The 24381-nt window shown below is 37.9% G+C and overlaps 2 protein-coding genes and 2 long non-coding RNA genes across 4 annotated transcripts; all 4 read left to right on the top strand.

Annotated features, from left to right (window-relative positions):
- Window positions 1-507: 507 nt before the first annotated feature.
- LOC306784622 lies at window positions 508-1825 on the top strand. Its single transcript, XR_013772369.1, has 4 exons — window positions 508-583; window positions 1086-1150; window positions 1469-1617; window positions 1743-1825. It is a non-coding gene; the product is annotated as an uncharacterized lncRNA (long non-coding RNA).
- A 915-nt stretch (window positions 1826-2740) lies between these two features.
- LOC306784623 lies at window positions 2741-3501 on the top strand. The gene is made up of 3 exons (XR_013772370.1): window positions 2741-2797; window positions 3116-3264; window positions 3390-3501. It is a non-coding gene; the product is annotated as an uncharacterized lncRNA (long non-coding RNA).
- A 157-nt stretch (window positions 3502-3658) lies between these two features.
- LOC306785190 (uncharacterized protein) lies at window positions 3659-11400 on the top strand. The gene is made up of 11 exons (XM_079279433.1): window positions 3659-3772; window positions 4275-4339; window positions 4658-4806; window positions 6579-6758; window positions 6973-7106; window positions 7703-7767; window positions 7997-8151; window positions 8268-8536; window positions 9762-9826; window positions 9920-10059; window positions 10347-11400. Exons 5-11 carry the CDS (start codon window positions 7005-7007, stop codon window positions 10448-10450), a joined length of 900 nt encoding a protein of 299 aa, XP_079135559.1. The 5' UTR covers window positions 3659-3772; window positions 4275-4339; window positions 4658-4806; window positions 6579-6758; window positions 6973-7004; the 3' UTR covers window positions 10451-11400.
- Window positions 11401-18064: 6664 nt separating this feature from the next.
- LOC306784107 (5-hydroxytryptamine receptor 4) lies at window positions 18065-19135 on the top strand (the record flags this gene model as incomplete). Its single annotated transcript, XM_079277945.1, has 1 exon — window positions 18065-19135. The coding sequence occupies one exon, from the start codon at window positions 18065-18067 to the stop codon at window positions 19133-19135; it is 1071 nt and encodes a 356-aa protein (XP_079134071.1).
- Between the last annotated feature and the right edge of the window lie 5246 nt (window positions 19136-24381).

Below are 24381 nucleotides of genomic sequence, written 5' to 3' on the forward strand. Positions count from 1 at the left end.
GATCAACGTGACCTCACCACCGATCAATGTGACCTCACCACCGATCAACGTGACCTCACCACCGATCAACGTGACCTCACCACCGATCAACGTGACCTCACCACCGATCAACGTGACCTCACCACCGATCAACGTGACCTCACCACCGATCAACGTGACCTCACCACCGATCAACGTGACCTCACCACCGATCAATGTGACCTCACCACCGATCAACGTGACCTCACCACCGATCAACGTGACCTCACCACCGATCAACGTGACCTCACCACCGATCAATGTGACCTCACCACCGATCAACGTGACCTCACCACCGATCAATGTGACCTCACCACCGATCAATGTGACCTCACCACCGATCAACGTGACCTCACCACCGATCAATGTGACCTCACCACCGATCAATGTGACCTCACCACCGATCAACGTGACCTCACCACCGATCAACGTGACCTCACCACCTGCAACAACAACAGAGCCAACAATTGAGTTGGGATTTAGGTTGCAGCAAAACTTTACATCACAACTTACAAACAACTCCTCACCAGAGTTCACGGAATTAAAGGAGAGACTGACCACAGCGGTAAGTTTTTACATATTCATTTGATTCTTTTTTTTTCATGTTTCGACAATCATATTCAAATACAGCATGACACATTTAGATGACAGAACATTACATCTCATGCAGCAGGTTAGCACATACAGCATTAATAGGAAGACAGTGATGAATTAGCTTTTATTAAGACATTAGCAAATATAATTAAAACAGCACATATGTGTCACTCATGATATTTTTAACAATCAGTGTTTGAGATAGAGGTAAGCCGGAGGCATACTAGAATATAGGTGACTTTTCACATGACCTAAATGTATTTTTGGAAAAATAACATAGCCGGTGTGAGAAACAAATGATCATCAGGACAGAGCAGTAGATATTTAAACTCTCTTGAAAAGTAATAAACATGAATAAAAAAAATACAAAGCATAAGAGGAGATAAAAAAGATGGAATATTGTTTTTCTTACAATAGCAACTCGTTTTTCCCATATTAAGTTTGTTTTATCTTTCAACAAAATTCATTCACAGCTCAACAGTGTCTATTCACAAAGATTTGGAGTTGCCTTCAATCGAACTGAAATCATCGGCTTCAGGTAAAAAACATTGCTCGCCACTACCTCTTAAAAAAGTAATTTTTACTTCAATGCTAAATAATATAATTTTTCTTTGGTTATGAATGACAACAGAGCAGAACAATACACTTTGTTTTATATTTCTGTTATGATATGTTATATCATAGGTATGAGAAGTCAGTATCCAGAATGGTATTGGCATATTTAAATAGATATTTTTGAAATTATTACTATAACGTCATCCTTGTCATCGAGCCTTAGTTAAACAATACCGGGGACAAACGCCTAATAAGATTACAGCATTAAAACATAACTTTTCAAAAATCATTTCTGTTACAGTCAAGGATCCGTTGTAGTAGCAGCTGAACTGATTTTCAACAATGTGACTACACTACCAAATGCCAGTTCTGTGGGTGAAACTTTGGCGACTGCGTCTTCCAGCTCTAGTTTCCCCCTCAATGTCAACACATCTTCTATTACTGCAACAGGTACGACATCATATTATTTCCCAATGTCAAATTTTCTCAATGGTTATAGCAAGCACATACTGAATGTATGATTTGAATAATATATTTAAAGGACACAATAATGACTTCATAATCTTTATTTTCAGCAGTCGTTGCACCAACTAAAGCCCCAGCTACAGTTGCACCTTCAACACCAGCAGTCAATGTGACCTCACCACCGATCAACGTGACCTCACCACCGATCAACGTGACCTCACCACCGATCAATGTGACCTCACCACCGATCAATGTGACCTCACCACCGATCAACGTGACCTCACCACCGATCAATGTGACCTCACCACCGATCAATGTGACCTCACCACCGATCAATGTGACCTCACCACCGATCAACGTGACCTCACCACCGATCAATGTGACCTCACCACCGATCAATGTGACCTCACCACCGATCAACGTGACCTCACCACCGATCAACGTGACCTCACCACCGATCAACGTGACCTCACCACCTGCAACAACAACAGAGCCAACAATTGAGTTGGGATTTAGGTTGCAGCAAAACTTTACATCACAACTTACAAACAACTCCTCACCAGAGTTCACGGAATTAAAGGAGAGACTGACCACAGCGGTAAGTTTTTACATATTCATTTGATTCTTTTTTTTTCATGTTTCCACAATCATATTCAAATACAGCATGACACATTTAGATGACAGAACATTGCATCTCATGCAGCAGGTTAGCACATACAGCATTAATAGGAAGACAGTGATGAATTAGCTTTTATTAAGACATTAGCAAATATAATTAAAACAGCACATATGTGTCACTCATGATATTTTTAACAATCAGTGTTTGAGATAGAGGTAAGCCGGAGGCATACTAGAATATAGGTGACTTTTCACATGAGCTAAATGTATTTTTGGAAAAATAACATAGCCGGTGTGAGAAACAAATGATCATCAGGACAGAGCAGTAGATATTTAAACTCTCTTGAAAAGTAATAAACATGAATAAAAAAAATACAAAGCATAAGAGGAGATAAAAAAGATGGAATATTGTTTTTCTTACAATAGCAACTCGTTTTTCCCATATTAAGTTTGTTTTATCTTTCAACAAAATTCATTCACAGCTCAACAGTGTCTATTCACAAAGATTTGGAGTTGCCTTCAATCGAACTGAAATCATCGGCTTCAGGTAAAAAACATTGCTCGCCACTACCTCTTAAAAAAGTAATTTTTACTTCAATGCTAAATAATATAATTTTTCTTTGGTTATGAATGACAACAGAGCAGAACAATGCACTTTGTTTTATATTTCTGTTATGATATGTTATATCATAGGTATGAGAAGTCAGTATCCAGAATGTTATTGGCATATTTAAATAGATATTTTTGAAATTATTACTATAACGTCATCCTTGTCATCGAGCCTTAGTTAAACAATACCGGGGACAAACGCCTAATAAGATTACAGCATTAAAACATAACTTTTCAAAAATCATTTCTGTTACAGTCAAGGATCCGTTGTAGTAGCAGCTGAACTGATTTTCAACAATGTGACTACACTACCAAATGCCAGTTCTGTGGGTGAAACTTTGGCGACTGCGTCTTCCAGCTCTAATTTCACCCTCAATGTCAACACATCTTCTATTACTGCAACAGGTATGACATCATATTATTTCCCAATGTCAAATTTTCTCAATGGTTATAGCAAGAACATACTGAATGTATGATTTGAATAATATATTTAAAGGACACAATAATGACTTCATAATCTTTATTTTCAGCAGTCGTTGCACCAACTAATGCCCCAGCTACAGTTGCACCTTCAACACCAGCAGTCAATGTGACCTCACCACCAATCAATGTGACCTCACCACCGATCAATGTGACCTCACCACCGATCAATGTGACCTCACCACCGATCAACGTGACCTCACCACCGATCAACGTGACCTCACCACCGATCAACGTGACCTCACCACCGATCAACGTGACCTCACCACCGATCAACGTGACCTCACCACCGATCAACGTGACCTCACCACCTGCAACAACAACAGAGCCAACAATTGAGTTGGGATTTAGGTTGCAGCAAAACTTTACATCACAACTTACAAACAACTCCTCACCAGAGTTCACGGAATTAAAGGAGAGACTGACCACAGCGGTAAGTTTTTACATATTCATTTGATTCTTTTTTTTTCATGTTTCCACAATCATATTCAAATACAGCATGACACATTTAGATGACAGAACATTACATCTCATGCAGCAGGTTAGCACATACAGCATTAATAGGAAGACAGTGATGAATTAGCTTTTATTAAGACATTAGCAAATATAATTAAAACAGCACATATGTGTCACTCATGATATTTTTAACAATCAGTGTTTGAGATAGAGGTAAGCCGGAGGCATACTAGAATATAGGTGACTTTTCACATGACCTAAATGTATTTTTGGAAAAATAACATAGCCGGTGTGAGAAACAAATGATCATCAGGACAGAGCAGTAGATATTTAAACTCTCTTGAAAAGTAATAAACATGAATAAAAAAAATACAAAGCATAAGAGGAGATAAAAAAGATGGAATATTGTTTTTCTTACAATAGCAACTCGTTTTTCCCATATTAAGTTTGTTTTATCTTTCAACAAAATTCATTCACAGCTCAACAGTGTCTATTCACAAAGATTTGGAGTTGCCTTCAATCGAACTGAAATCATCGGCTTCAGGTAAAAAACATTGCTCGCCACTACCTCTTAAAAAAGTAATTTTTACTTCAATGCTAAATAATATAATTTTTCTTTGGTTATGAATGACAACAGAGCAGAACAATGTACTTTGTTTTATATTTCTGTTATGATATGTTATATCATAGGTATGAGAAGTCAGTATCCAGAATGTTATTGGCATATTTAAATAGATATTTTTGAAATTATTACTATAACGTCATCCTTGTCATCGAGCCTTAGTTAAACAATAACGGGGATAAACGCCTAATAAGATTACAGCATTAAAACATAACTTTTCAAAAATCATTTCTGTTACAGTCAAGGATCCGTTGTAGTAGCAGCTGAACTGATTTTCAACAATGTGACTACACTACCAAATGCCAGTTCTGTGGGTGAAACTTTGGCGACTGCGTCTTCCAGCTCTAGTTTCCCCCTCAATGTCAACACATCTTCTATTACTGCAACAGGTATGACATCATATTATTTCCCAATGTCAAATTTTCTCAATAGTTATAGCAAGCACATACTGAATGTATGATTTGAATAATATATTTAAAGGACACAATAATGACTTCATAATATTTATTTTCAGCAGTCGTTGCACCAACTAAAGCCCCAGCTACAGTTGCACCTTCAACACCAGCAGTCAATGTGACCTCACCACCGATCAATGTGACCTCACCACCGATCAACGTGACCTCACCACCGATCAATGTGACCTCACCACCGATCAATGTGACCTCACCACCGATCAACGTGACCTCACCACCGATCAACGTGACCTCACCACCGATCAACGTGACCTCACCACCGATCAACGTGACCTCACCACCGATCAACGTGACCTCACCACCGATCAACGTGACCTCACCACCGATCAACGTGACCTCACCACCGATCAACGTGACCTCACCACCGATCAACGTGACCTCACCACCGATCAACGTGACCTCACCACCTGCAACAACAACAGAGCCAACAATTGAGTTGGGATTTAGGTTGCAGCAAAACTTTACATCACAACTTACAAACAACTCCTCACCAGAGTTCACGGAATTAAAGGAGAGACTGACCACAGCGGTAAGTTTTTACATATTCATTTGATTCTTTTTTTTTCATGTTTCCACAATCATATTCAAATACAGCATGACACATTTAGATGACAGAACATTACATCTCATGCAGCAGGTTAACACATACAGCATTAATAGGAAGACAGTGATGAATTAGCTTTTATTAAGACATTAGCAAATATAATTAAAACAGCACATATGTGTCACTCATGATATTTTTAACAATCAGTGTTTGAGATAGAGGTAAGCCGGAGGCATACTAGAATATAGGTGACTTTTCACATGACCTAAATGTATTTTTGGAAAAATAACATAGCCGGTGTGAGAAACAAATGATCATCAGGACAGAGCAGTAGATATTTAAACTCTCTTGAAAAGTAATAAACATGAATAAAAAAAATACAAAGCATAAGAGGAGATAAAAAAGATGGAATATTGTTTTTCTTACAATAGCAACTCGTTTTTCCCATATTAAGTTTGTTTTATCTTTCAACAAAATTCATTCACAGCTCAACACTGTCTATTCACAAAGATTTGGAGTTGCCTTCAATCGAACTGAAATCATCGGCTTCAGGTAAAAAACATTGCTCGCCACTACCTCTTAAAAAAGTAATTTTTACTTCAATGCTAAATAATATAATTTTTCTTTGGTTATGAATGACAACAGAGCAGAACAATGCACTTTGTTTTATATTTCTGTTATGATATGTTATATCATAGGTATGAGAAGTCAGTATCCAGAATGTTATTGGCATATTTAAATAGATATTTTTGAAATTATTACTATAACGTCATCCTTGTCATCGAGCCTTAGTTAAACAATAACGGGGATAAACGCCTAATAAGATTACAGCATTAAAACATAACTTTTCAAAAATCATTTCTGTTACAGTCAAGGATCCGTTGTAGTAGCAGCTGAACTGATTTTCAACAATGTGACTACACTACCAAATGCCAGTTCTGTGGGTGAAACTTTGGCGACTGCGTCTTCCAGCTCTAATTTCACCCTCAATGTCAACACATCTTCTATTACTGCAACAGGTATGACATCATATTATTTCCCAATGTCAAATTTTCTCAATAGTTATAGCAAGCACATACTGAATGTATGATTTGAATAATATATTTAAAGGACACAATAATGACTTCATAATCTTTATTTTCAGCAGTCGTTGCACCAACTAATGCCCCAGCTACAGTTGCACCTTCAACACCAGCAGTCAATGTGACCTCACCACCGATCAACGTGACCTCACCACCGATCAACGTGACCTCACCACCGATCAACGTGACCTCACCACCGATCAATGTGACCTCACCACCGATCAACGTGACCTCACCACTGGGTAATACAAAGTCTCCCACACTCAATACATCATTACATGATTTTACTCAAACAAATCTTCATGTTTCATAGGTATGAAAATGTTCGCACAAAGTCATATTCCTAAAGTTGTACAATTTGGTACCAGTTCATATTTAATATATTTCTAAGAAATGCAACCTCTCTACTCGTAAATGGAACATCAGCTCAACCAGATATCACAACTGTTTCTCCAGCCACAACTACAGCTGTCCCAGGAGCAGACTCAATGATAATGCTGGAATTTAGTTTGGTGCAAAACTTTACACCACAACTTGGAAACAACTCCTCACCAGAGTTCAATACATTAAAGAACGAAGTGACCCTAGTGGTAAGTTGTTATATATTCATTTTTTTTTTCATCTTTCCACAATCGTATTTAAATACAGAATGAAACGTTTTGATGACAGAACATCAAATGACAATGCAGCAGGTCAGCACATACAACATTAATAGGAAGACAGTGATGAATTAGCTTTTATTAGGACATTAGCAAATATAATTAAAAACACAGCACATATGTGTAACTCATGATATTTTTAATGATCAGTGTTTGAGAAAGAGGTAAATCGTAGGCATACTAGAATATAGGCGACTTTTCACATGACCTAAATGTATTTTTGGAAAAAAAACATAACCGGTGTGAGAAACAAATGATCATCATGAGCAGTAGAAATTTAAATTATTTTGAAAAGTAAGAAACAAGTCAATGTGTTTGCATATGCATACATAGGAAGCAGACACTTCAAACATTGTCACAATATTTGGCTAATCTAGTGTTTACGGATGGATTTTGCAGCTTTGAAATAAAATGGAAGAATAAACAACCAAAATGACATCATATTTTTGTAATAGCAATCCTGTCCCATCTGTCGTCCTAATTTTGTTTAGATATTGTTTAACCATTTGTATGTTTCATTTCCCCAGCTTGAACGTGTCTTCAGAGAAGCATTTGGAATGCTTTTCCGACGAATCGAGATAAGATCTTTCAGGTATTTGAAATGACTCTTGATGAAACATTTGAGGAAAAAAATTATATACAGTATGTCTTATTTAAGCTATAGTTATCTCACAAATCTAAGTGTTTCTTCAAACCTGAGTGGCTGTTTTCCCTTCTTAATAATTTTGTCATTGTCATGTCTGCGGTATATTACCATTTCATACTGAGTTGTCACAAATAACAGACAACAATAATTATGATAACTATCATTTCTCTTACAGACAAGGTTCAGTTGTGGTAGAATCAGAGCTGACCTTGAATAACAATGGCAGCTCAGTGCCAGAAACTAGTGATGTGGTAATGGCTCTGGTGGAGGCAGCGTCCAACAATTCCAACTTTTCCCTGCCATTGAATACATCAAGTGTTGTTGCAACAAGTAAGAGTTGTTTTATGTTTTGTTTCGTCATGTTTTATACAGTATGCAGAGCTGCATGTTTTACTGCATCCAAAGCTTCTTCAAATGCTACAACCATCTGCATTTTGTTTTTACAGGAATATCTGCAACAACTGCTGCTCCTAATGTTACAGTGGCCCCAACTGCTGCTCCTAATGTTACAGTGGCCCCAACTGCTGCTCCTAATGTTACAGTGGCCCCAACTGCTGCTCCAACTACGTCAACCACCACTGCATCAACAGATCCTCCTACATCCAGTGAGGGAACCCTTGGCCTTACGTTTCGTCTCGACCGAGCATTTACAGCCGCCCTCTCCAACCCATCATCAACAGAGTTTCAGACTTTGGCTGCAGAAGTGGTCAGAGAGGTAAGATGTCTTTGCCTTATAATAGTGTACTGCAAATTAACTGAGATCTTATTTTGTTACAATACTATTCCATGGACATCATAAGAAACAGAAGCGTCTTCTAAATATAACTGCAAATAATGTATTTTTTTAAATAATTCTCAACGTGCACACTGACTATAGGAACACACATGTTGCTTACATTTTTGCACTGATGTAGATTAATCATTCAGTCTGTCCCTATAATTCTCACATGGAAACAATTAGACAAAGTCAATGTTGTTGTCATGAGAGTTAACCACTGAGGACATTTTTAACTGGTTACACACGTTTGGTCTATAGATTTATAGTCTGCATAGTAATTTAACATGGGCACAGAAAGAAGCGTTGTCACTGATCGAACTGTTCGAACAATCAAACTGTTCTCACAGGACGCACAGCGGCGAGCTCCACAGTGCCGGGACCAGTGTATGTGCGATATAGCACACACATCCGCCCCATTGATTCATCTGATCAATTCTCATGATCGGCCTTTATAGAGTTCACCGATCAAACTATTTAGAAGAGATTTTAGCTGATAATGATCAGTGGCCAATTGACCAGAATACACATGACCTGATCAAAATGTGGCAACACACTTCAGCAAAGTATAAACAAAACATACAAACTTGGATGGATTTAGCGATTTGAAACGGAAAGAAAAGCACGTCTTGTATGTAAACTCATTCTGCATTTTTTTTTTTATTATTATTTTGTTTTTTTTGTGTTTTATGGCAGTTTTTTTGAAGCAGACATTTTTGTCGTCTAACAACACCAGAGCAAGCAATACCAAACATAATCTTTGAGAAAATATCAAATTTGTCCTACTATTTTTAATTGGGATAATGTTAATTAATGAAAGCCTGTACTAAAATGATGCAAGAGCTTTGTAGCTCATAGAGCTGTTGCTGCATTTGAATACAGTATGCACGAGCCATGTTTTAAGAATTCAATATCAAAATTTCTATAATTTACACAGTGATTATTGCATTATATTGAAAGGTGTTTCTTTTTCTTTTCTCCCTTGCTGCAAGTTAGACACGTCCCCAAAATGAGTTTGTGCCAAATCCCAGTTCAGCTCAATCGCCATTGTCTTCAAACCTTAGCAACATCCCTGATTTACAGGGCAATCAGGGAACTGGTGCATTGGTGCTTGTAGACATTTTTGTATATTTGAATTGCAAATGACCATAATGTTGTCTTTCAGGTTAACAACGTGGCTAGAAATCTCTATCGATCATCCTTCAGGCGTAGCATTGTAAACAGCTTCACGTAAGATTAATTTCGATCACGAACCAACTTCTCCCACACATTTGCTGTTGACTTTGCTTTAAAAAGTGTTGCTTTACCTCTTTGTCACTGTAGGAGTGGATCAGTGAGAACCAACTTGACCCTTGTGTTTGATAATACAAATTCAGTTCCTGCAGCAGACATTGCAACTTCACAATTAAGCAGTGCACTCAGCAGCACCACCCTGAACATCATACAAGGCAGCGTTTCTGCACGTAAGTTATTGGTGACTTAAACTTAAAGTATATCGTTTTACTTCAAAATGTATTAAATTCATGGTTTTACATATGTTAGTGTTTTAAATTATGAAATTAATATTACAATGTGATATTTGTAATTATTTGTTCATTTTTAAATATAAAAGTATGATGCAGCTTCCTTTTTAGCCTATATTTTTGAACTTTGAACTAAAGTATTTTACTTAATTACTTTCTGTCCAGATATTTTCACTGACCACTTAATCCAACAGTCACTACAATCTTTGCTTTTTCTTATATTTCAGAGTCAACATCAACATCAAGCAGTCCTCCTCAGTCCACACTGGGCTCACTGGCTGTCTTTTCATTAACACTGCTGGCTGTAGCACAGATGCTGATAGACTTTTAACCCAAACCCAAGGAAATTGCCAATAGCTTTTGCTATGCTATCAAGTTTGAGAAAAAAGCAATGTGCCATCGTACTAAAATCAAAATACATAACAAGTGTGCATAATGAAATTTACCAATACAATGTATTTTGGTGAAAAGATGTGTACTGTGTTAAAGATTGAGACAGTTTTTCAGTATTTTCCACATTTTATGTTACAATCGCTTGTGTTTTAATTCAATTGTATTTCATTATCATAAAGATTGTGAGTAATCAAAAATACTTAATGACACTTTTATGGGCATTTTTGTGGCACATGTCATACAATGTGTTTGTTTTGGCAATGCTTCTTCATATGCAATTTTTCATGTGACATTGTTAACATAGTTAAAACATGCAAATACATATAGGAATTATGTAGGATTTTATTAGGATTTTATTTCCAATTAAAGCATTGTACGATTTAGCAGGACACAATTTACATCTGATGCCATTGTGAAGTGCAAATGAAGGAAGAATTGTGCAGTTAATCTAGTGTGATGCCAACAGCTAGGGGTGTAGAACTAATGTTGATGCTGAAGACCAATAACTTATATTACTTGTGAGACCAATCATTATAAAGATGATCTTTCTCCAACCATAACCATGTAGTTTCAGGTAGCTTACGTTAACAACACCACAGTTGCCATATGAGAATGTTGTAGTAAAGAAAATATCATTGAACATTGAAATAAGCTGTCATTAAGCACTATGTTGGGATTGCAGAACCATCCATTATCAAGTTAATAGTATGACAAGTGGATTGGTAGATGCAAGTTTAAAAGTGTCCTGCTATTATTCTAACATTTAGAAAGATTATTGATTGTAATTGCTTAACTCTTCAAATTAAACACCGGTTCTTCCTGTATGTTTTCAAGAAGGGGAATAATAAATGTGTATCTTTGTTCATTTAAAATTATTAAAATGTTACCTTTCCAATGACCTTGTTGGTTTTCAAATTTTTCTTTTCGACTCTCTTTTAGGATACAATATTTCATTATGATTGGTCAGCAGAATGGCACATTTTAACATTTAGAATTAGTGCTGTTATAGATTACATATCTGTTATGTGATGACTGAATCGAATCATTCCCAACTTTTTTCTGTATTTATAACTGTCAACAACAATATTCATGATCATTGCCAAGACATACAGAACACTGTAATAAAATATGCTTCTCTATACACGTTCAATGAATCACAATCCATCTACATCGTCTGTTGTAGGTGAATGTATCTGTAATGAAGACAGAATATTTTTTATTGTTCCAAATGCTTATTGCCTAAAAGTCATTTTTGAGTGACAAGACGTGATCGACTGCTCCTGAACGTGACTGAGCACAGCCATGTGGAGATCAACTGTGCTTTTGCCACAACATAATTGCCGCCCGACGGTAGTTGAATTAGTTACCACTACATTGGGAATTGTTGCCATAGAAATCCTGCTCAATACGAGAGGAATCGCAGGTTCAGACATTTAGTGTATGTGCTTGGTTGAGGAGCCAATAGTGCGAAGCTACCATCTGTGGGATTATGACTGAATGCCTCTAAGTCAGAATCCCACCTAGACGTAACGATAGTTGATCAAATAATAATTGTGTTTCCTAAGAATTGATGCATGAGAAACCATGTCAACCAAAGGCAAACAATTATAATAATTATCATGTTGAAGGAAATCCTCATACAACTTGTTTTGTTGACACTTGGTTTCATAAGCACATTCCTAGGAAATGATAAAGATGCGCCAGACGAATTGTAATTACATACAAAACATTTCCCGTACATGTATCATTTGTTCTGCCAAAAGGTTATCTTGATCCAGATGAGGACAATAGAGCATGACATAATGAGGAGACCAGGTGTGCTGTTTTTGTGGTTCATGTCTGGTTCATAATATTGTTCAGAGGAGCTCCGTGGATTTCATCGAGCTGTATTCACTGTGTCTAGCAAGCCACCGGTCGCTGTTTACTACAGCTGTAGGAACACAAAATAAACTGATTTGGCTGTGATTCAACGGAAAATAAACCGACAAAAAGGGACTCCGCAGTAACTACATAATAATGCCGATTTGTAGGCTACTTGTCTTCTTAATGGAGCTCTGATGGATCGGTGCTAGGCTATGCTAACATCGTAGCAGCTCCACCAGCACTCAATAACGTCATGTAGAAGTAAATACGGCAGCGTCTATTCATTGTTTGTACCGTATGGTTTGCACACACACATGTATACACATAGTTTGGTCCAGTCTCTATTGATATGAGGTATCGTAGAGCTCTGGGTGAACACAGACGGCTACAGGATTTATTTCCTGATTCAACAGCGGCAGGAAGTCAGTGATGACAGGGGGAGCAACTCAACGCTGATAGGCTATCGCGCCACAGCGTCACGCGATTATTTCGATTATTATTAAATCGACACGACCGGTGTGAACGCAGCATCAGAGTAAGCTGTAAGAAGTAATACTTTGGATTTGTTATGAATTGCCATTGTGTGCATTAAACAGTCCCAGTGGTTGCTACTCCAAGAACTACGTATCTTCTCTTCATTTCAGCCACACCATAATGGTGGTGCTTTTGCCACAACAATCAGAATCAGAATCAGCTTTATTGGCCATGTATGCTTACGCATACATGGAATTTGTCTCCGGTTTCCACTCCACTCACACCAGCTGTAACACCAAATCGGGACAGGGCCATAAATTGGGTGGGCCAATGGCCCATTCCCAACTTCCTACCCCACTACTTACGGTACCTTTGTTCAGACGACAGCAGTCTTCAAACTCAGCCTTTATTTGGATCTCAACAGACAGTACTCAAAACCGCCTCTGGGGTAGTTCCCGCTTCAATAGGTGTCTCCAGGAATACATTTTGCCATGATGACACGCACACACACAGGACAGGCAGGGCCCCCTTGTAAGAGGGCTCTACCCTAGCTCCACCAGAACTAGGGTTACATTTTTGTAACCTTTGTTCTAAATAACCCAGGCTCCGCCCTCTCCTGGAATCTGTGGGTACAGTGGCTGGAGCCAGATGAATGCATGCCCTGCCGCGACAAAACATTGACCGAAAGACAAGCGGCAGGTGCAACACAACCGACGCACACCGCCCTTTTTTCCAGTCCTGTATCGTTCCAGCGAGCACAGACCCTGAAAAGGAGCCTGACATGTCAAAGAGACAGAAAAGTATGAATGAACAATATATTGATCACATTGCCGTTGAACATATGTCCTCAAAACTCACCCCATTGAACAAGGACGCTGACATTGCCATGCTGCATGTAGAGTGTGAGCACTCCACAGTGGAAGGGTCTCTTCGTGCCTGCCTATAGGTTTGGGAGATGCACTCACAAAACCATCCTGCCAGGCATTTCTTGGATAGGGCTTTCCTAGCCACTCCATCCCCAAAGCACATGACCAACTGTTCAGTATGTCTGATGGGGGCCATGCAGTCAATATTTGCTGGGCAACAACTTTTCCCAGTAACAGGCAATGGGGGATCCCACTGTTGCTACCTGGATGGTCTGTACTACAAGAGCACCATGATAACATTATTGGCCTACAAATAGAATACACTAATAACATACTCATCAGAGTTAGGACTGTACTCATTTTCTGGAACACGATATGTGTATCTTGTATGTCAAAATGCTTTCATGGCTGACTGTGTGAGTATCAACTAGCGTCACACATGGAAGCGCTGTTTTATTAATCTGAACAAAAGACCACATCATGAGTGTAGTTTGTGCATCAGTGATATTATTAATACAGAACGTAAAATCCAGTTGTTGCTTATTAACAACAACTTGTCATCTTCCCATACAGTACATGCAATAGGAATGACACACCAGAAGAGGGCTGCATTGCCCCAAATCTCATTCAAACCTGGTCTTTCATCCCTAAAATGTTTTATTTACAGTTTTGTTTGCTGTTAGTCAATGTCACACAGCTCTCACATCACTCCTGGCCTCTTGACATGAGTTTTGATTCTGATTCATCTGAAAAATCTGAAAAAGAAATGACTGTTATTCCATTTATTATCTTCTTTATTTTGTCCACTCAGTGAATGAAGTCACATGAACTCCACAAACCATTTTCTTCCACCCTATGCTCTTGCTCCGGCCCAAAATGAATTGAGTGTATCTCTGCAACAAGGTCTATTTGGATAATATTGTCATCATTGTAGTGGCTATTGGAAAAAATACAACAACAAAAAAAGCCTACATCAAAAGGCCACTGATGCACCATTTTAGTCGGTTTGTAACTCAGACAAGAAGTTTAATGTCTGGTCGTGATTTCCAGTTCAGGTGGATTTTATTGTGTTGATCAAAAGCAAATATTTCTCATGCGGTCTCTCTCTTCCTCTGCTCTCTTGCTCTGGTAAAAAAAACATGTCCCTTCCTGGTGCATCACCTGACACTGACACACCTCCTGTCCATTCACCTATACGATATTTTATCGGCCACTGTGGTTCTACTAGAAGCTTGGGGCACTAAAGAAGTTTCAACTGGCTGCAATCTGCAAAGTCACCACTGGATGACGCCAAATCCTTCACACTACACTTTTAAGACGGGTAATCACAGAGAGTGTGTAAGTGTATGGTAACTAAGCTTAATTAAGTTGAGGAAAGGAAACAAATGGAATTTACTCCACATTACCGAAAAAAACAACCAAAACCTTTTCTTTAAAACAGTCAGAAATTGTCTACCTTCCACCTGGATTATGTTCACCAGCAACGTTTTGCAGCTTTTCAGATTTGTTTATTAAAAACCTATCCCATCATGTTAATTCAACAAATTTTCAACAAATCAAGCATTTTATGAAGACAGGGTAGTCCAGAATATTATAATGCAATTTTGAAGCATCATGAGGTATAGTAGTATTATTCATCAATATTACACTGTTGATAATGACATGTTTAATCATATTAGATAGGTCACTTTATTTACCGCTTACCCCGGGAATCAACCTCTGCTCATTCCTCTTTCAGAAACAAAGGAACAGATGTGCAGCCAGTCTATCCTGTCTGTAAGGCACACTTGCATTACACATATGAATGACTGGTCTGACAAAAAAAAAACAATCTGAGCCAATCTGCCTTTTATTGCACCCTTCATTAAAAATCCCCCCATGTTTAATCAGAACACATCCGCCACACTTGAGATATGTCTGTCACTGGCTGAGGCCCAAGGTATTCAAGCTTGGCAGGATTGGTTGCGCTCTACTCCTCACTGAAACACATGAAAGGGATGATGCGAGCCGTTTTAAGGGTATGAAGTAAGTGAAGTTGCACTTGTAAGTATAATAATAATAATATATCCATCATATGTATTTAAAACAGAAAATTGTGATGTTGTAAATCTTCTATTTTTATTTAGTGTTGTTATTTCTTTTTTGTGCTCCAATTTAATAATGAATTGTATTATACAAAACATTAAGCAACACAACATTTTTTAAATAATTTCTATTTGGGATAGACACAGCACTTCAGTGACTTCCACTTCCATTTGACTCATTACAGATGACTCGTCCATGGTGAAGTTATTACAGCTCCTAAAGGAGACATGAATGTCTGAACCAAATGGCATGGCAATCCATCCCAGTTGTTTCGATATATATAAATATCTATCCACTTGCTGGCAGCACTTCAGGGGAGGGATCACCAAAGTCAGTTGGATACACCTCTGGGACTGTCAATGTACAAAAATTGCATGACATGTAGTTATTTCTATATGCACCAAAGTGGTGGTAGAATGACTGACATTGCCATCCCTAGACCCACATTTTATAGTATGGCTAAAAAAACCAAAGTATTTTGACGGACAGCAAAAACATTCAGGATGTCCACTGACTCTGGAGAATATATTTAGTTTGTTTTGCTGTAAAGTACATAGTGTATTGTCAGCCGGAGCAATACAGTTCATGGATCTATCAATGGTTTCAATGACAGCGTCATGTTCTTACATCGGTTTGGTGTCAAATATAGTTTCCTGTCTTTTTAGTGTTGGGAATAACATCATTTTTCCACGCTCTGCTATACAAATGTTTACCTTCCAAAGTGATACACAGATACAAATACTGGTCTGCCCCTATTCAACATATCACGATAAGAATCAAATTGACAGTCATTCGATTTGAGTTGGCAGGGGAGTTGGCAACAGACTGTATTTTGTGACTGTGATTGTTGTTGCATGCATTCATTACAGCCCACTTCCCAGCCCATCCCTCTCATCTCTGTGTAAAAGGTGCAGTACGATGCAGACAAGGGGACAGACGAACATCTCTCTGCTTTACAGGTGAGTGTCCTTTTTTACACAGTTTTCTGGTCGTGCATGATGTGACGTTTTACAATCAACAACCCTTTGTATTTAATCTTGATTTCAAAAAACGTTTTAAATGCTGACTTCTATAACTAAGCAAATTCTTAGTAATTGAGCTGTTCTCTGTAGAATCAGATGGAAGAATCCTGTTGACAGTCCTACCATCATACTCATAGTATTGTATTTTCCTGTATTGCTGCATTGCAAAGGATGTAACCACCTATTATCCATGACAAAACTAAGAGATGGCCATTATCTTTTAATTAAATATGTTACGGTATTGTCATTATTACCAGGCAACCTTTATTATTAACTAAATTACATTTTTATAAGCTTGACAGTAAGACATTACGTACAGTAAGCTTTTGCACTAAAATTGTACTAATTATTGTCTACTGGCAGTGTAAATCAATTGACAATAAGAACATTATTTCGTGGTTAATGAGCAAACAGAGGTATTGCACCACAATAACAGATTCTAATACAGCTGTATTATTGTTGCAGACGGAACTGGCAAAGTAAAGGACATGTTCACATGCTTTTATTAAATAAATGATTAGTATGCCAACAGCCTTTATATAAGATACACAGATAGACAGCCAGGTTAGTTGAAAATACAGAAGTCTATAGTTCTGTCAATTTTAAAAGTGCAATGTGTAGAGAGAGAGAGAAAGAGAGAGAGAGAGAGAGAGAGATTCCCCTCAAAGTCCACAAGCCCTGCAAAACTCTATATTCACTCAGCATCACTTTCCCATCACCACTGCACTGTCCCTGTAGTGTTCATAAAAATGTATTCTTATTATATTCTTTACAGTAATATGTACTCTGTTGTGTGATATACTGTAATGTGCAATGTATGAATCCAGAGGAGCAAAACACGTAATTGCTCCCAGAAGCAAACACACCTGTGAAATAAAATATGACCAATATTCTCAAAGACTTCCAATAATGTATGAGATGCATGTAACAGGCAGGGTTAACATTCCGAAATGTCTTCGTAAGAAAATGTGAGTGTGGTGTCAAGTTCCCCTTCAACTAACCTAATGACTCGTATGAAAATGTTCTACCTGCTCAAGCTCTGCAATGTATTATCTGACACAGAGTGTTTCTTTCGAGATTAACTAATGAGAAGTTACCATGGAGCAGCATTCGGGACAAAACAAACAGAATCCTGGGTGGTTTGTCAATGTTTTCACAGTTAATGTGCTACGGAGGAGTGTGACCAAAACACTCATTACTAACAACTGTATCTGTGTGTGTTTTGACAGCCTTGATCTGACCATGGACAACAGCAGTTTGGGATTCCCTGGAGATGCAAACACATCTCTTCAGATTGAATTTCCATCCTGCATTACATTGAGGAACCAGGTTGCTCGCATTTTCCTATATGCCTTCCTCTCTGTTGGCATCGTCTGCACAGTAGTGGGAAACGTCCTTGTGGTGTTGTCCATCGCCTACTTCAAGCAGTTGCAGTCACCCACAAACTCCTTTGTCATGTCCCTGGCAGTGGCTGACTGCCTTGTTGGCCTGGTAGTGATGCCGTATAGTATGATTCGAACCGTGGAGGGATGCTGGTACTTTGGTGTCCTATTTTGTAAGCTTCACTCTAGCCTAGATGTCATGCTCTGCACTGCCTCTATATTCCATCTCAGTTGCATTGCCTTTGACCGCTACTATGCTGTCTGCAACTCGCTAGTTTACTCTTTAAAGATGTCCCGCAGTCGGGTAGCTCTCCTTATTGTTATATGTTGGGCTGTTCCTACGCTCATCTCCTTTGGCCCCATAATGCTAGATCTCCATATTGCCGGTGTGGACATCCTGCTTCCTAAAGATGTATGTGTGTTTTTGGTCAATCGCATTTATGCTGTCATGGCTTCTTTGGTAGCCTTTTACTTGCCGATGGCTATCATGTTAATAGCCTACTGGAAGATCTTCAAAGCTGCTAAACGGCAAGCCAGGCAGATCAGCGCCATGGAAAGCCAGATGGCTGCTGGAGTTGGCAAAGACTCAAGCAAGAAACGAAGACACCGAAACACAATGAAAAGGGAAAGGAAGGCAGCAAAAACTTTGGGTATCATCATGGGAGTTTTCCTTATCTTCTGGATGCCCTTTTTTACAGTCAACATTGTGGATCCGTTTATTGACTACAGCACGGAGGTGGTTGTCTGGGATACATTTTTATGGCTAGGATATATCAACTCATCTCTAAATCCCTTCCTGTATGGGTTCTTCAACCGTTCCTTCCGTAGGGCATTCCTGATGTTCATGGGCTGCAGGGTATGTCTGCCTGGATCCTCCCCTGGGATGGACCTGTCGCACACAAGGAAAGAGGCAAATGAACGTGCAGATTAACCTTAAAATAAAGATAGTATCTGTACATTTTCTGTAGGCATACAAAGTGAACAGACACGGCTACATTTTTGTAAATAAATGTCACTTTTTAATTTGGTAAAACTGGAGGAATAGTATTTCTACGATAAGAAATATCAGTGACGTGGCATTTTTTTACATATTTTGAAAATCTTATGCTTGAAAAATGATTTTTCAATAATAATAAGGGTTCAAAAGGATCCAAGAGGATGCCAGAACAGATAGGGCGTAGACATTGCTACAATTGAAAATATACATTTTTTTATTCAATCTATGTCGGCCTACTAGTGATTAGAAGGATCATAGAATATTGAATTCTCTGGAACTAAAAAGAAAAAGGGCAAAGGTTTGGAAAATGTGCAAGACTTGAAGAGGCCACATTAAAGGGGTTGATGAAGCTATGATGACACAACAGAGCTTTACATCTCAGGTAAACACCTTATTGATACTTAAAATGAGAGCGGCCAGGCATATCTTTTGACAAATGACATTTGGACTTTAAGTATCGTCACATAACCTGGCTGTATTACAGAGGTTGATATTAATATTTGTAATACATATACAATACGAATTCAAAGAGATGATTATTGATGATTATTGTATTATGATTGTTCTTTTAATGTCTCTCTGTCATTACTAAAAAAATGTGTTGATCGTGATTTGGAACTCTTTCAGAGGGAACGAAGACCACAGTGGTCAAGCTGATCAAAACAGGAATGTCTTCCGACAACTGCAGGACAATTAAAACATCCTCGTAAAAACATGCAGATACAGAATAAAGGTGCACAAGTTTGAAGGTAAGTGTGCAAAATACAATGAAAGGCAAAGCAGAGATTTGACTGTACCTCTCATATTTACTCTGGGAATCTGTGTAATATAACTGTGGAGGAGGAGCAGTAAATGCAGTTGTTGAACAAGCCACAGCTTTGGGCAGGACCAGTGAGAAAAATTTGACAAAACAGCTGAGGATTCTTTGGTAAAATGAAAATTTCGAGCCACTTTTTATTCCCAATCAAATATACAGTACATGTACTCGAATTGATCTACCAAGATGACAAATTACAAGTTGTTATCAAAATGTGTCAGTTGTTTTATGGAAGGGTGAATCAAAACCAATTAGAAAGAGTACTGTATCCCTGTCAACTGCATCTCTAGATGTTTAAGAAAAAAGAATATTTGTTGAAATGTTCCATGCTTGACAAATGAGCAGTTTTCTGCCTTTTGTGATGCAGTGTTGATATAGCTTTTTACGTTATGAAAACAGCTCATACTCTAATAATAAACCAATTCATTATTTAAATTTAAATATATATATTTGGCTAACTTCAATGTGTGGCACCCATCCAATTGGGCTTTTTGAGGCGAGAGTAAGGTGAAATTACAAAAATCGTCTTGCCTTGAACTTGTATTTTTATATTTTTCTCAATGAGGTTGTCTCTTGATTGTTCTTCTGAAAGGATTGCTGTCTGAGAAAGGATAGACGGAATTCAGGAGTTGCAGCACAGTTTAGCGACACTAACAATTTCAGAAAGTAGTAGATCTCAAGATGTTGTGACAGAATGGCAGGTGGTGGATGATTGAGCGCATGCCTGAGTGAGTGCTCTCAAGTTGCTTCTATTTTATCATAACACATTTAAAAAAGAGAGTACACCATACAAGAATATAAGACAGTATAAAAATGCTTTATCTATTCTAAAATCAACATTTAGCATGAAGTTGGAATTCAAAGTTTGTCATGAAATAACTACAAATTGCATCTGCAATGATTCATCTCTAAGGCGTTTACACTTAAGTAAATTGAAATGCTTATTTTAGAAACATGAAATGTGTCCCATTTCTTAGTCTCTACTTGCTATATGTTGCTCTTCTAATCTTGAATCTGGATTATGTTGTGGTATAATGACACACAATGCCTCCCGCATAGCACAAAAGGCCTTAAATCAATCTACGAACATTGAGTAAGAAATTCTTGCAGTATATTTTCCCAAAACCTCATTTAGTGTGTAACTATAGTTATTTCTCTTTTGTTTTTGTGGGTCAGCACTGTGGATCTTTGTTTGGTCCTAAGGATATATTAGTTTCTGCTATTGCATCTTCTTTTCATTTATAATCTAATCCTGCAAGGCACAGACATAGTGCCCAGAATGCACAGTCATACTCAAAATACAGTCAAAGACCAGACAGCTTTGTGCAAATGATAAACTTAGATGTTTATCTGTCAGTCTGTTTGTCTGCTCTAAACCATAGTCAAAGTCTTTCTTTGTTAAAATGCCAGTGCTGTCAGTATACACAATTAGGAGTCAAGGCAGTGGCAGTCTCTTTGGCAGGCTATTTTGCTTTGTGTAACTGTGCACACATTGCAGTGGGAGCCAGTACATTTTATCACTCCAGTTAAAAAAATACTGTGGCTTTGATGGAGTTATGTTGTTTCGAGTCTGTTTTCTTTTTGAGGGACAGAAGAGTGACTGAGTATAAACTGCTAAATATTTGGAAGGGCATCAATCAAAGAACACAACAAAAGAGAATGTGAAGCATGACAACAAGCTATGCTTTTTTATTTGTGTACCGGTACATTGAATTTGTATACTTTATGAGGTGTCAACCGATAAGAACGTTCTTCTATTTTCTTTCATCGCTTTCTTTCTCTTCATGGAGCTCTTTTTTCTCTGTCATTTATGGTCATGATTACAGATTTTAAAAAGTATAAATTCAACTGTTTGACTTTCGCCTGGGTAAAAACAAAGAACATTTGAAAAAACTCATGGTGGAATGAGGATAATAACAGAAACTAGAAAATGCATTTCCTGCTGAAAATGCGTTGGAATGCTGAAAGCTGAAATGAATCTCAAAAACATTGCTGAAAATAGATATCTAATTTTTAAAAATTTGCAAAAAGCTGAATAATTCAAAAGTTGAAAGATTACAAATATGAAGTTATGTCACCCCTCTCCTGAAAGAGCTGAACATTTTGATATTCGAACAGTTTCTGTAGCTTAAAATAATTCCAGCAGTAGTGATATTTGTTGTAGTAGTAGTAGAAGTATTATTCACAGTATAAGTATGAGTAGCATTTGAATAAGTACTAGTTGTAGCAGTATTTGTAGTAGCAGTAGTCGTAGAAGTTGTCGTCGAAGTATTTGTAATTAGAAGTAGGAGAAGTAGTAGTATCAGCAGTCGTACTAATAGCTGGAGTAGTATTAGTACTGGTTATTAGTACTGGTAGTAGCAGGAATAGCAGTATTAGCAGTTGTGGTATCAGTAATAATAGTAGTGATAGTGGTAGTAATAGCAGTAGTGGTAGTAATAATATTTATGGTAGCAGTAATAGCAGTAGCAGTAGTAGTAATAGTAGCAACAGCAAAAGTTGTAGTAGTAGTGGTAATACTAGAAATATTAGCAGTAGTAGTAGTTGTCGCAGTATTAGTAAGAGCATTCATTATTTCAACAAAAAAGCCTAATTTTGAGCGAAACGTTTAAATACAGTTAATCCATGAGGCTTTTATTTTGAAAGGGTGGGACTGGGTGGGGGGGGGGGAGGGGGAGAGGAGACATAATCATCATGTTTGACACATAAACAGAGGTTATTAAATGACAGGGTTCATCACTAGCAGTTCAGTTAGAATTCACTCTCTGGGGCTTTTATTTTGAAATGGGGTGTGGGGTGTGGGGGAGAAGGGGAGAGGAGACAGAATCATAATGTTCGATAAACACAAACCGGTTATTAAATGACAGGCTCATCACAAGCATTTCAGTTAGGATTCATTCTGTGGGGCTTTTATTTTAAAATGGCGTGTGTGTGTGGGGGGGGGGGGAGGAGGGGGGAAATACCTCTAAAGATCCCTAAGACCTGAATGACTGTATGAGAGACACAGAGAGATAGAGGGAGAGGAGTGTATGTGCGCGTGTGTCTGTGAGTCTGTGTGTTTATCAACATCACTAATTGGCTCAATCGCAAACACCTGTGTGCCTGAAGCCATTTCATGGAGATAAAACAGGGAAACACCTCTCAAACAAATCATCAAAACTCCCATAATCGTAGCTCCTATTGCTCCGATATTAATAATTGAGGGGAAGAATGAGTTGAAGAACAGATTCTGTAATAATTGTGGCTTAACTGGCGATCTAGAAATGGGGTACCGTGTTCTGTGGAAGATGTTTTTGAAGCAAAATTTAACATTGGTCTCTATGGAGCAGAAAGTTGGTTTTCCTCTCAATTAACAGCTTCCGTGTCAAATGTGGAAATCTGTGGGATTCCACAGTAATTTTTCTACGACAAGGACAATATTAGCTACTTCTACATCCAGAAATTATGCATGAAGAGTGAAGATTGTGGACACAGTGGCAAAATACAAATGTTTTTTTCACAAGAATCTCAAGCCGCTCTTCACTCTAGCGGTGACATCACGCACTCTAAGCTGCGCAATACACACCCATTATAAAGTCAGAAAAGGGCTGAAAAATCATAACAGTTAAATTGCTGCAGTTCAAAAAGTTTAAAAGATATCAAAAAGATGAATCATGTTGGCAATAGTTGAGGGTTTTCTCAACATTTGAAAGTTGAAATGGTGTCTGTAGCTGAAAGTATGAGGAAGTTGAAGGATTTGAAAGTTGAAGAAGTTTAAGAGGATTTGTAAATATTCTCCATAGAGATCCCATTCAAATACAAGTTGCTAAAAGCTTAATAATTCAAAAGGTTTAAAGGTTAGAAATAGAAAAAGTCATAGCAGACATGAGCTGAAGGAGCTGAACATTTTGATAGTTGAACGGTTTCTGTAGCTTAAAAAATGAAGAAGAAGCGTTGCGACGAAACGGGGGACGGAAGAAATAGTGGAATAAAGAAACAGGATAACAATAGTTGGAATGCTTAACAGCATTCCAACAATTACCTGCAGCTCAAGCCTTTTGTGAAGGTTGTCAATTTGTATTTGTGTTTGTGTGTCAGGAGATTCCCACTACTCTGTTCACCTTGGTTGACACGTGTAGATATTGATTTATTTCCATCAATTTTATTGGTAATTTGTCAAAACACACTATTTTGCTTCCCAAAAGCACAAGACTTAAAGGTGAAAAGATGCAAGAGGTGAAACAAAAAGAACAATAGTGACATCTGCTGGATGAGGCAGATTGTACAAAAAGAAAATCAATGGCTCAACTTGTTTTGCTTTTTATTTTATTTCTCATCTATATATTACGTCAACAAACATACCATTATGAAGTATCCCTAAAAA

This window comes from Melanostigma gelatinosum (assembly GCF_949748355.1).
Source record: "Melanostigma gelatinosum genome assembly, chromosome: 11".
NCBI lineage: Eukaryota > Metazoa > Chordata > Actinopteri > Perciformes > Zoarcidae > Melanostigma > Melanostigma gelatinosum.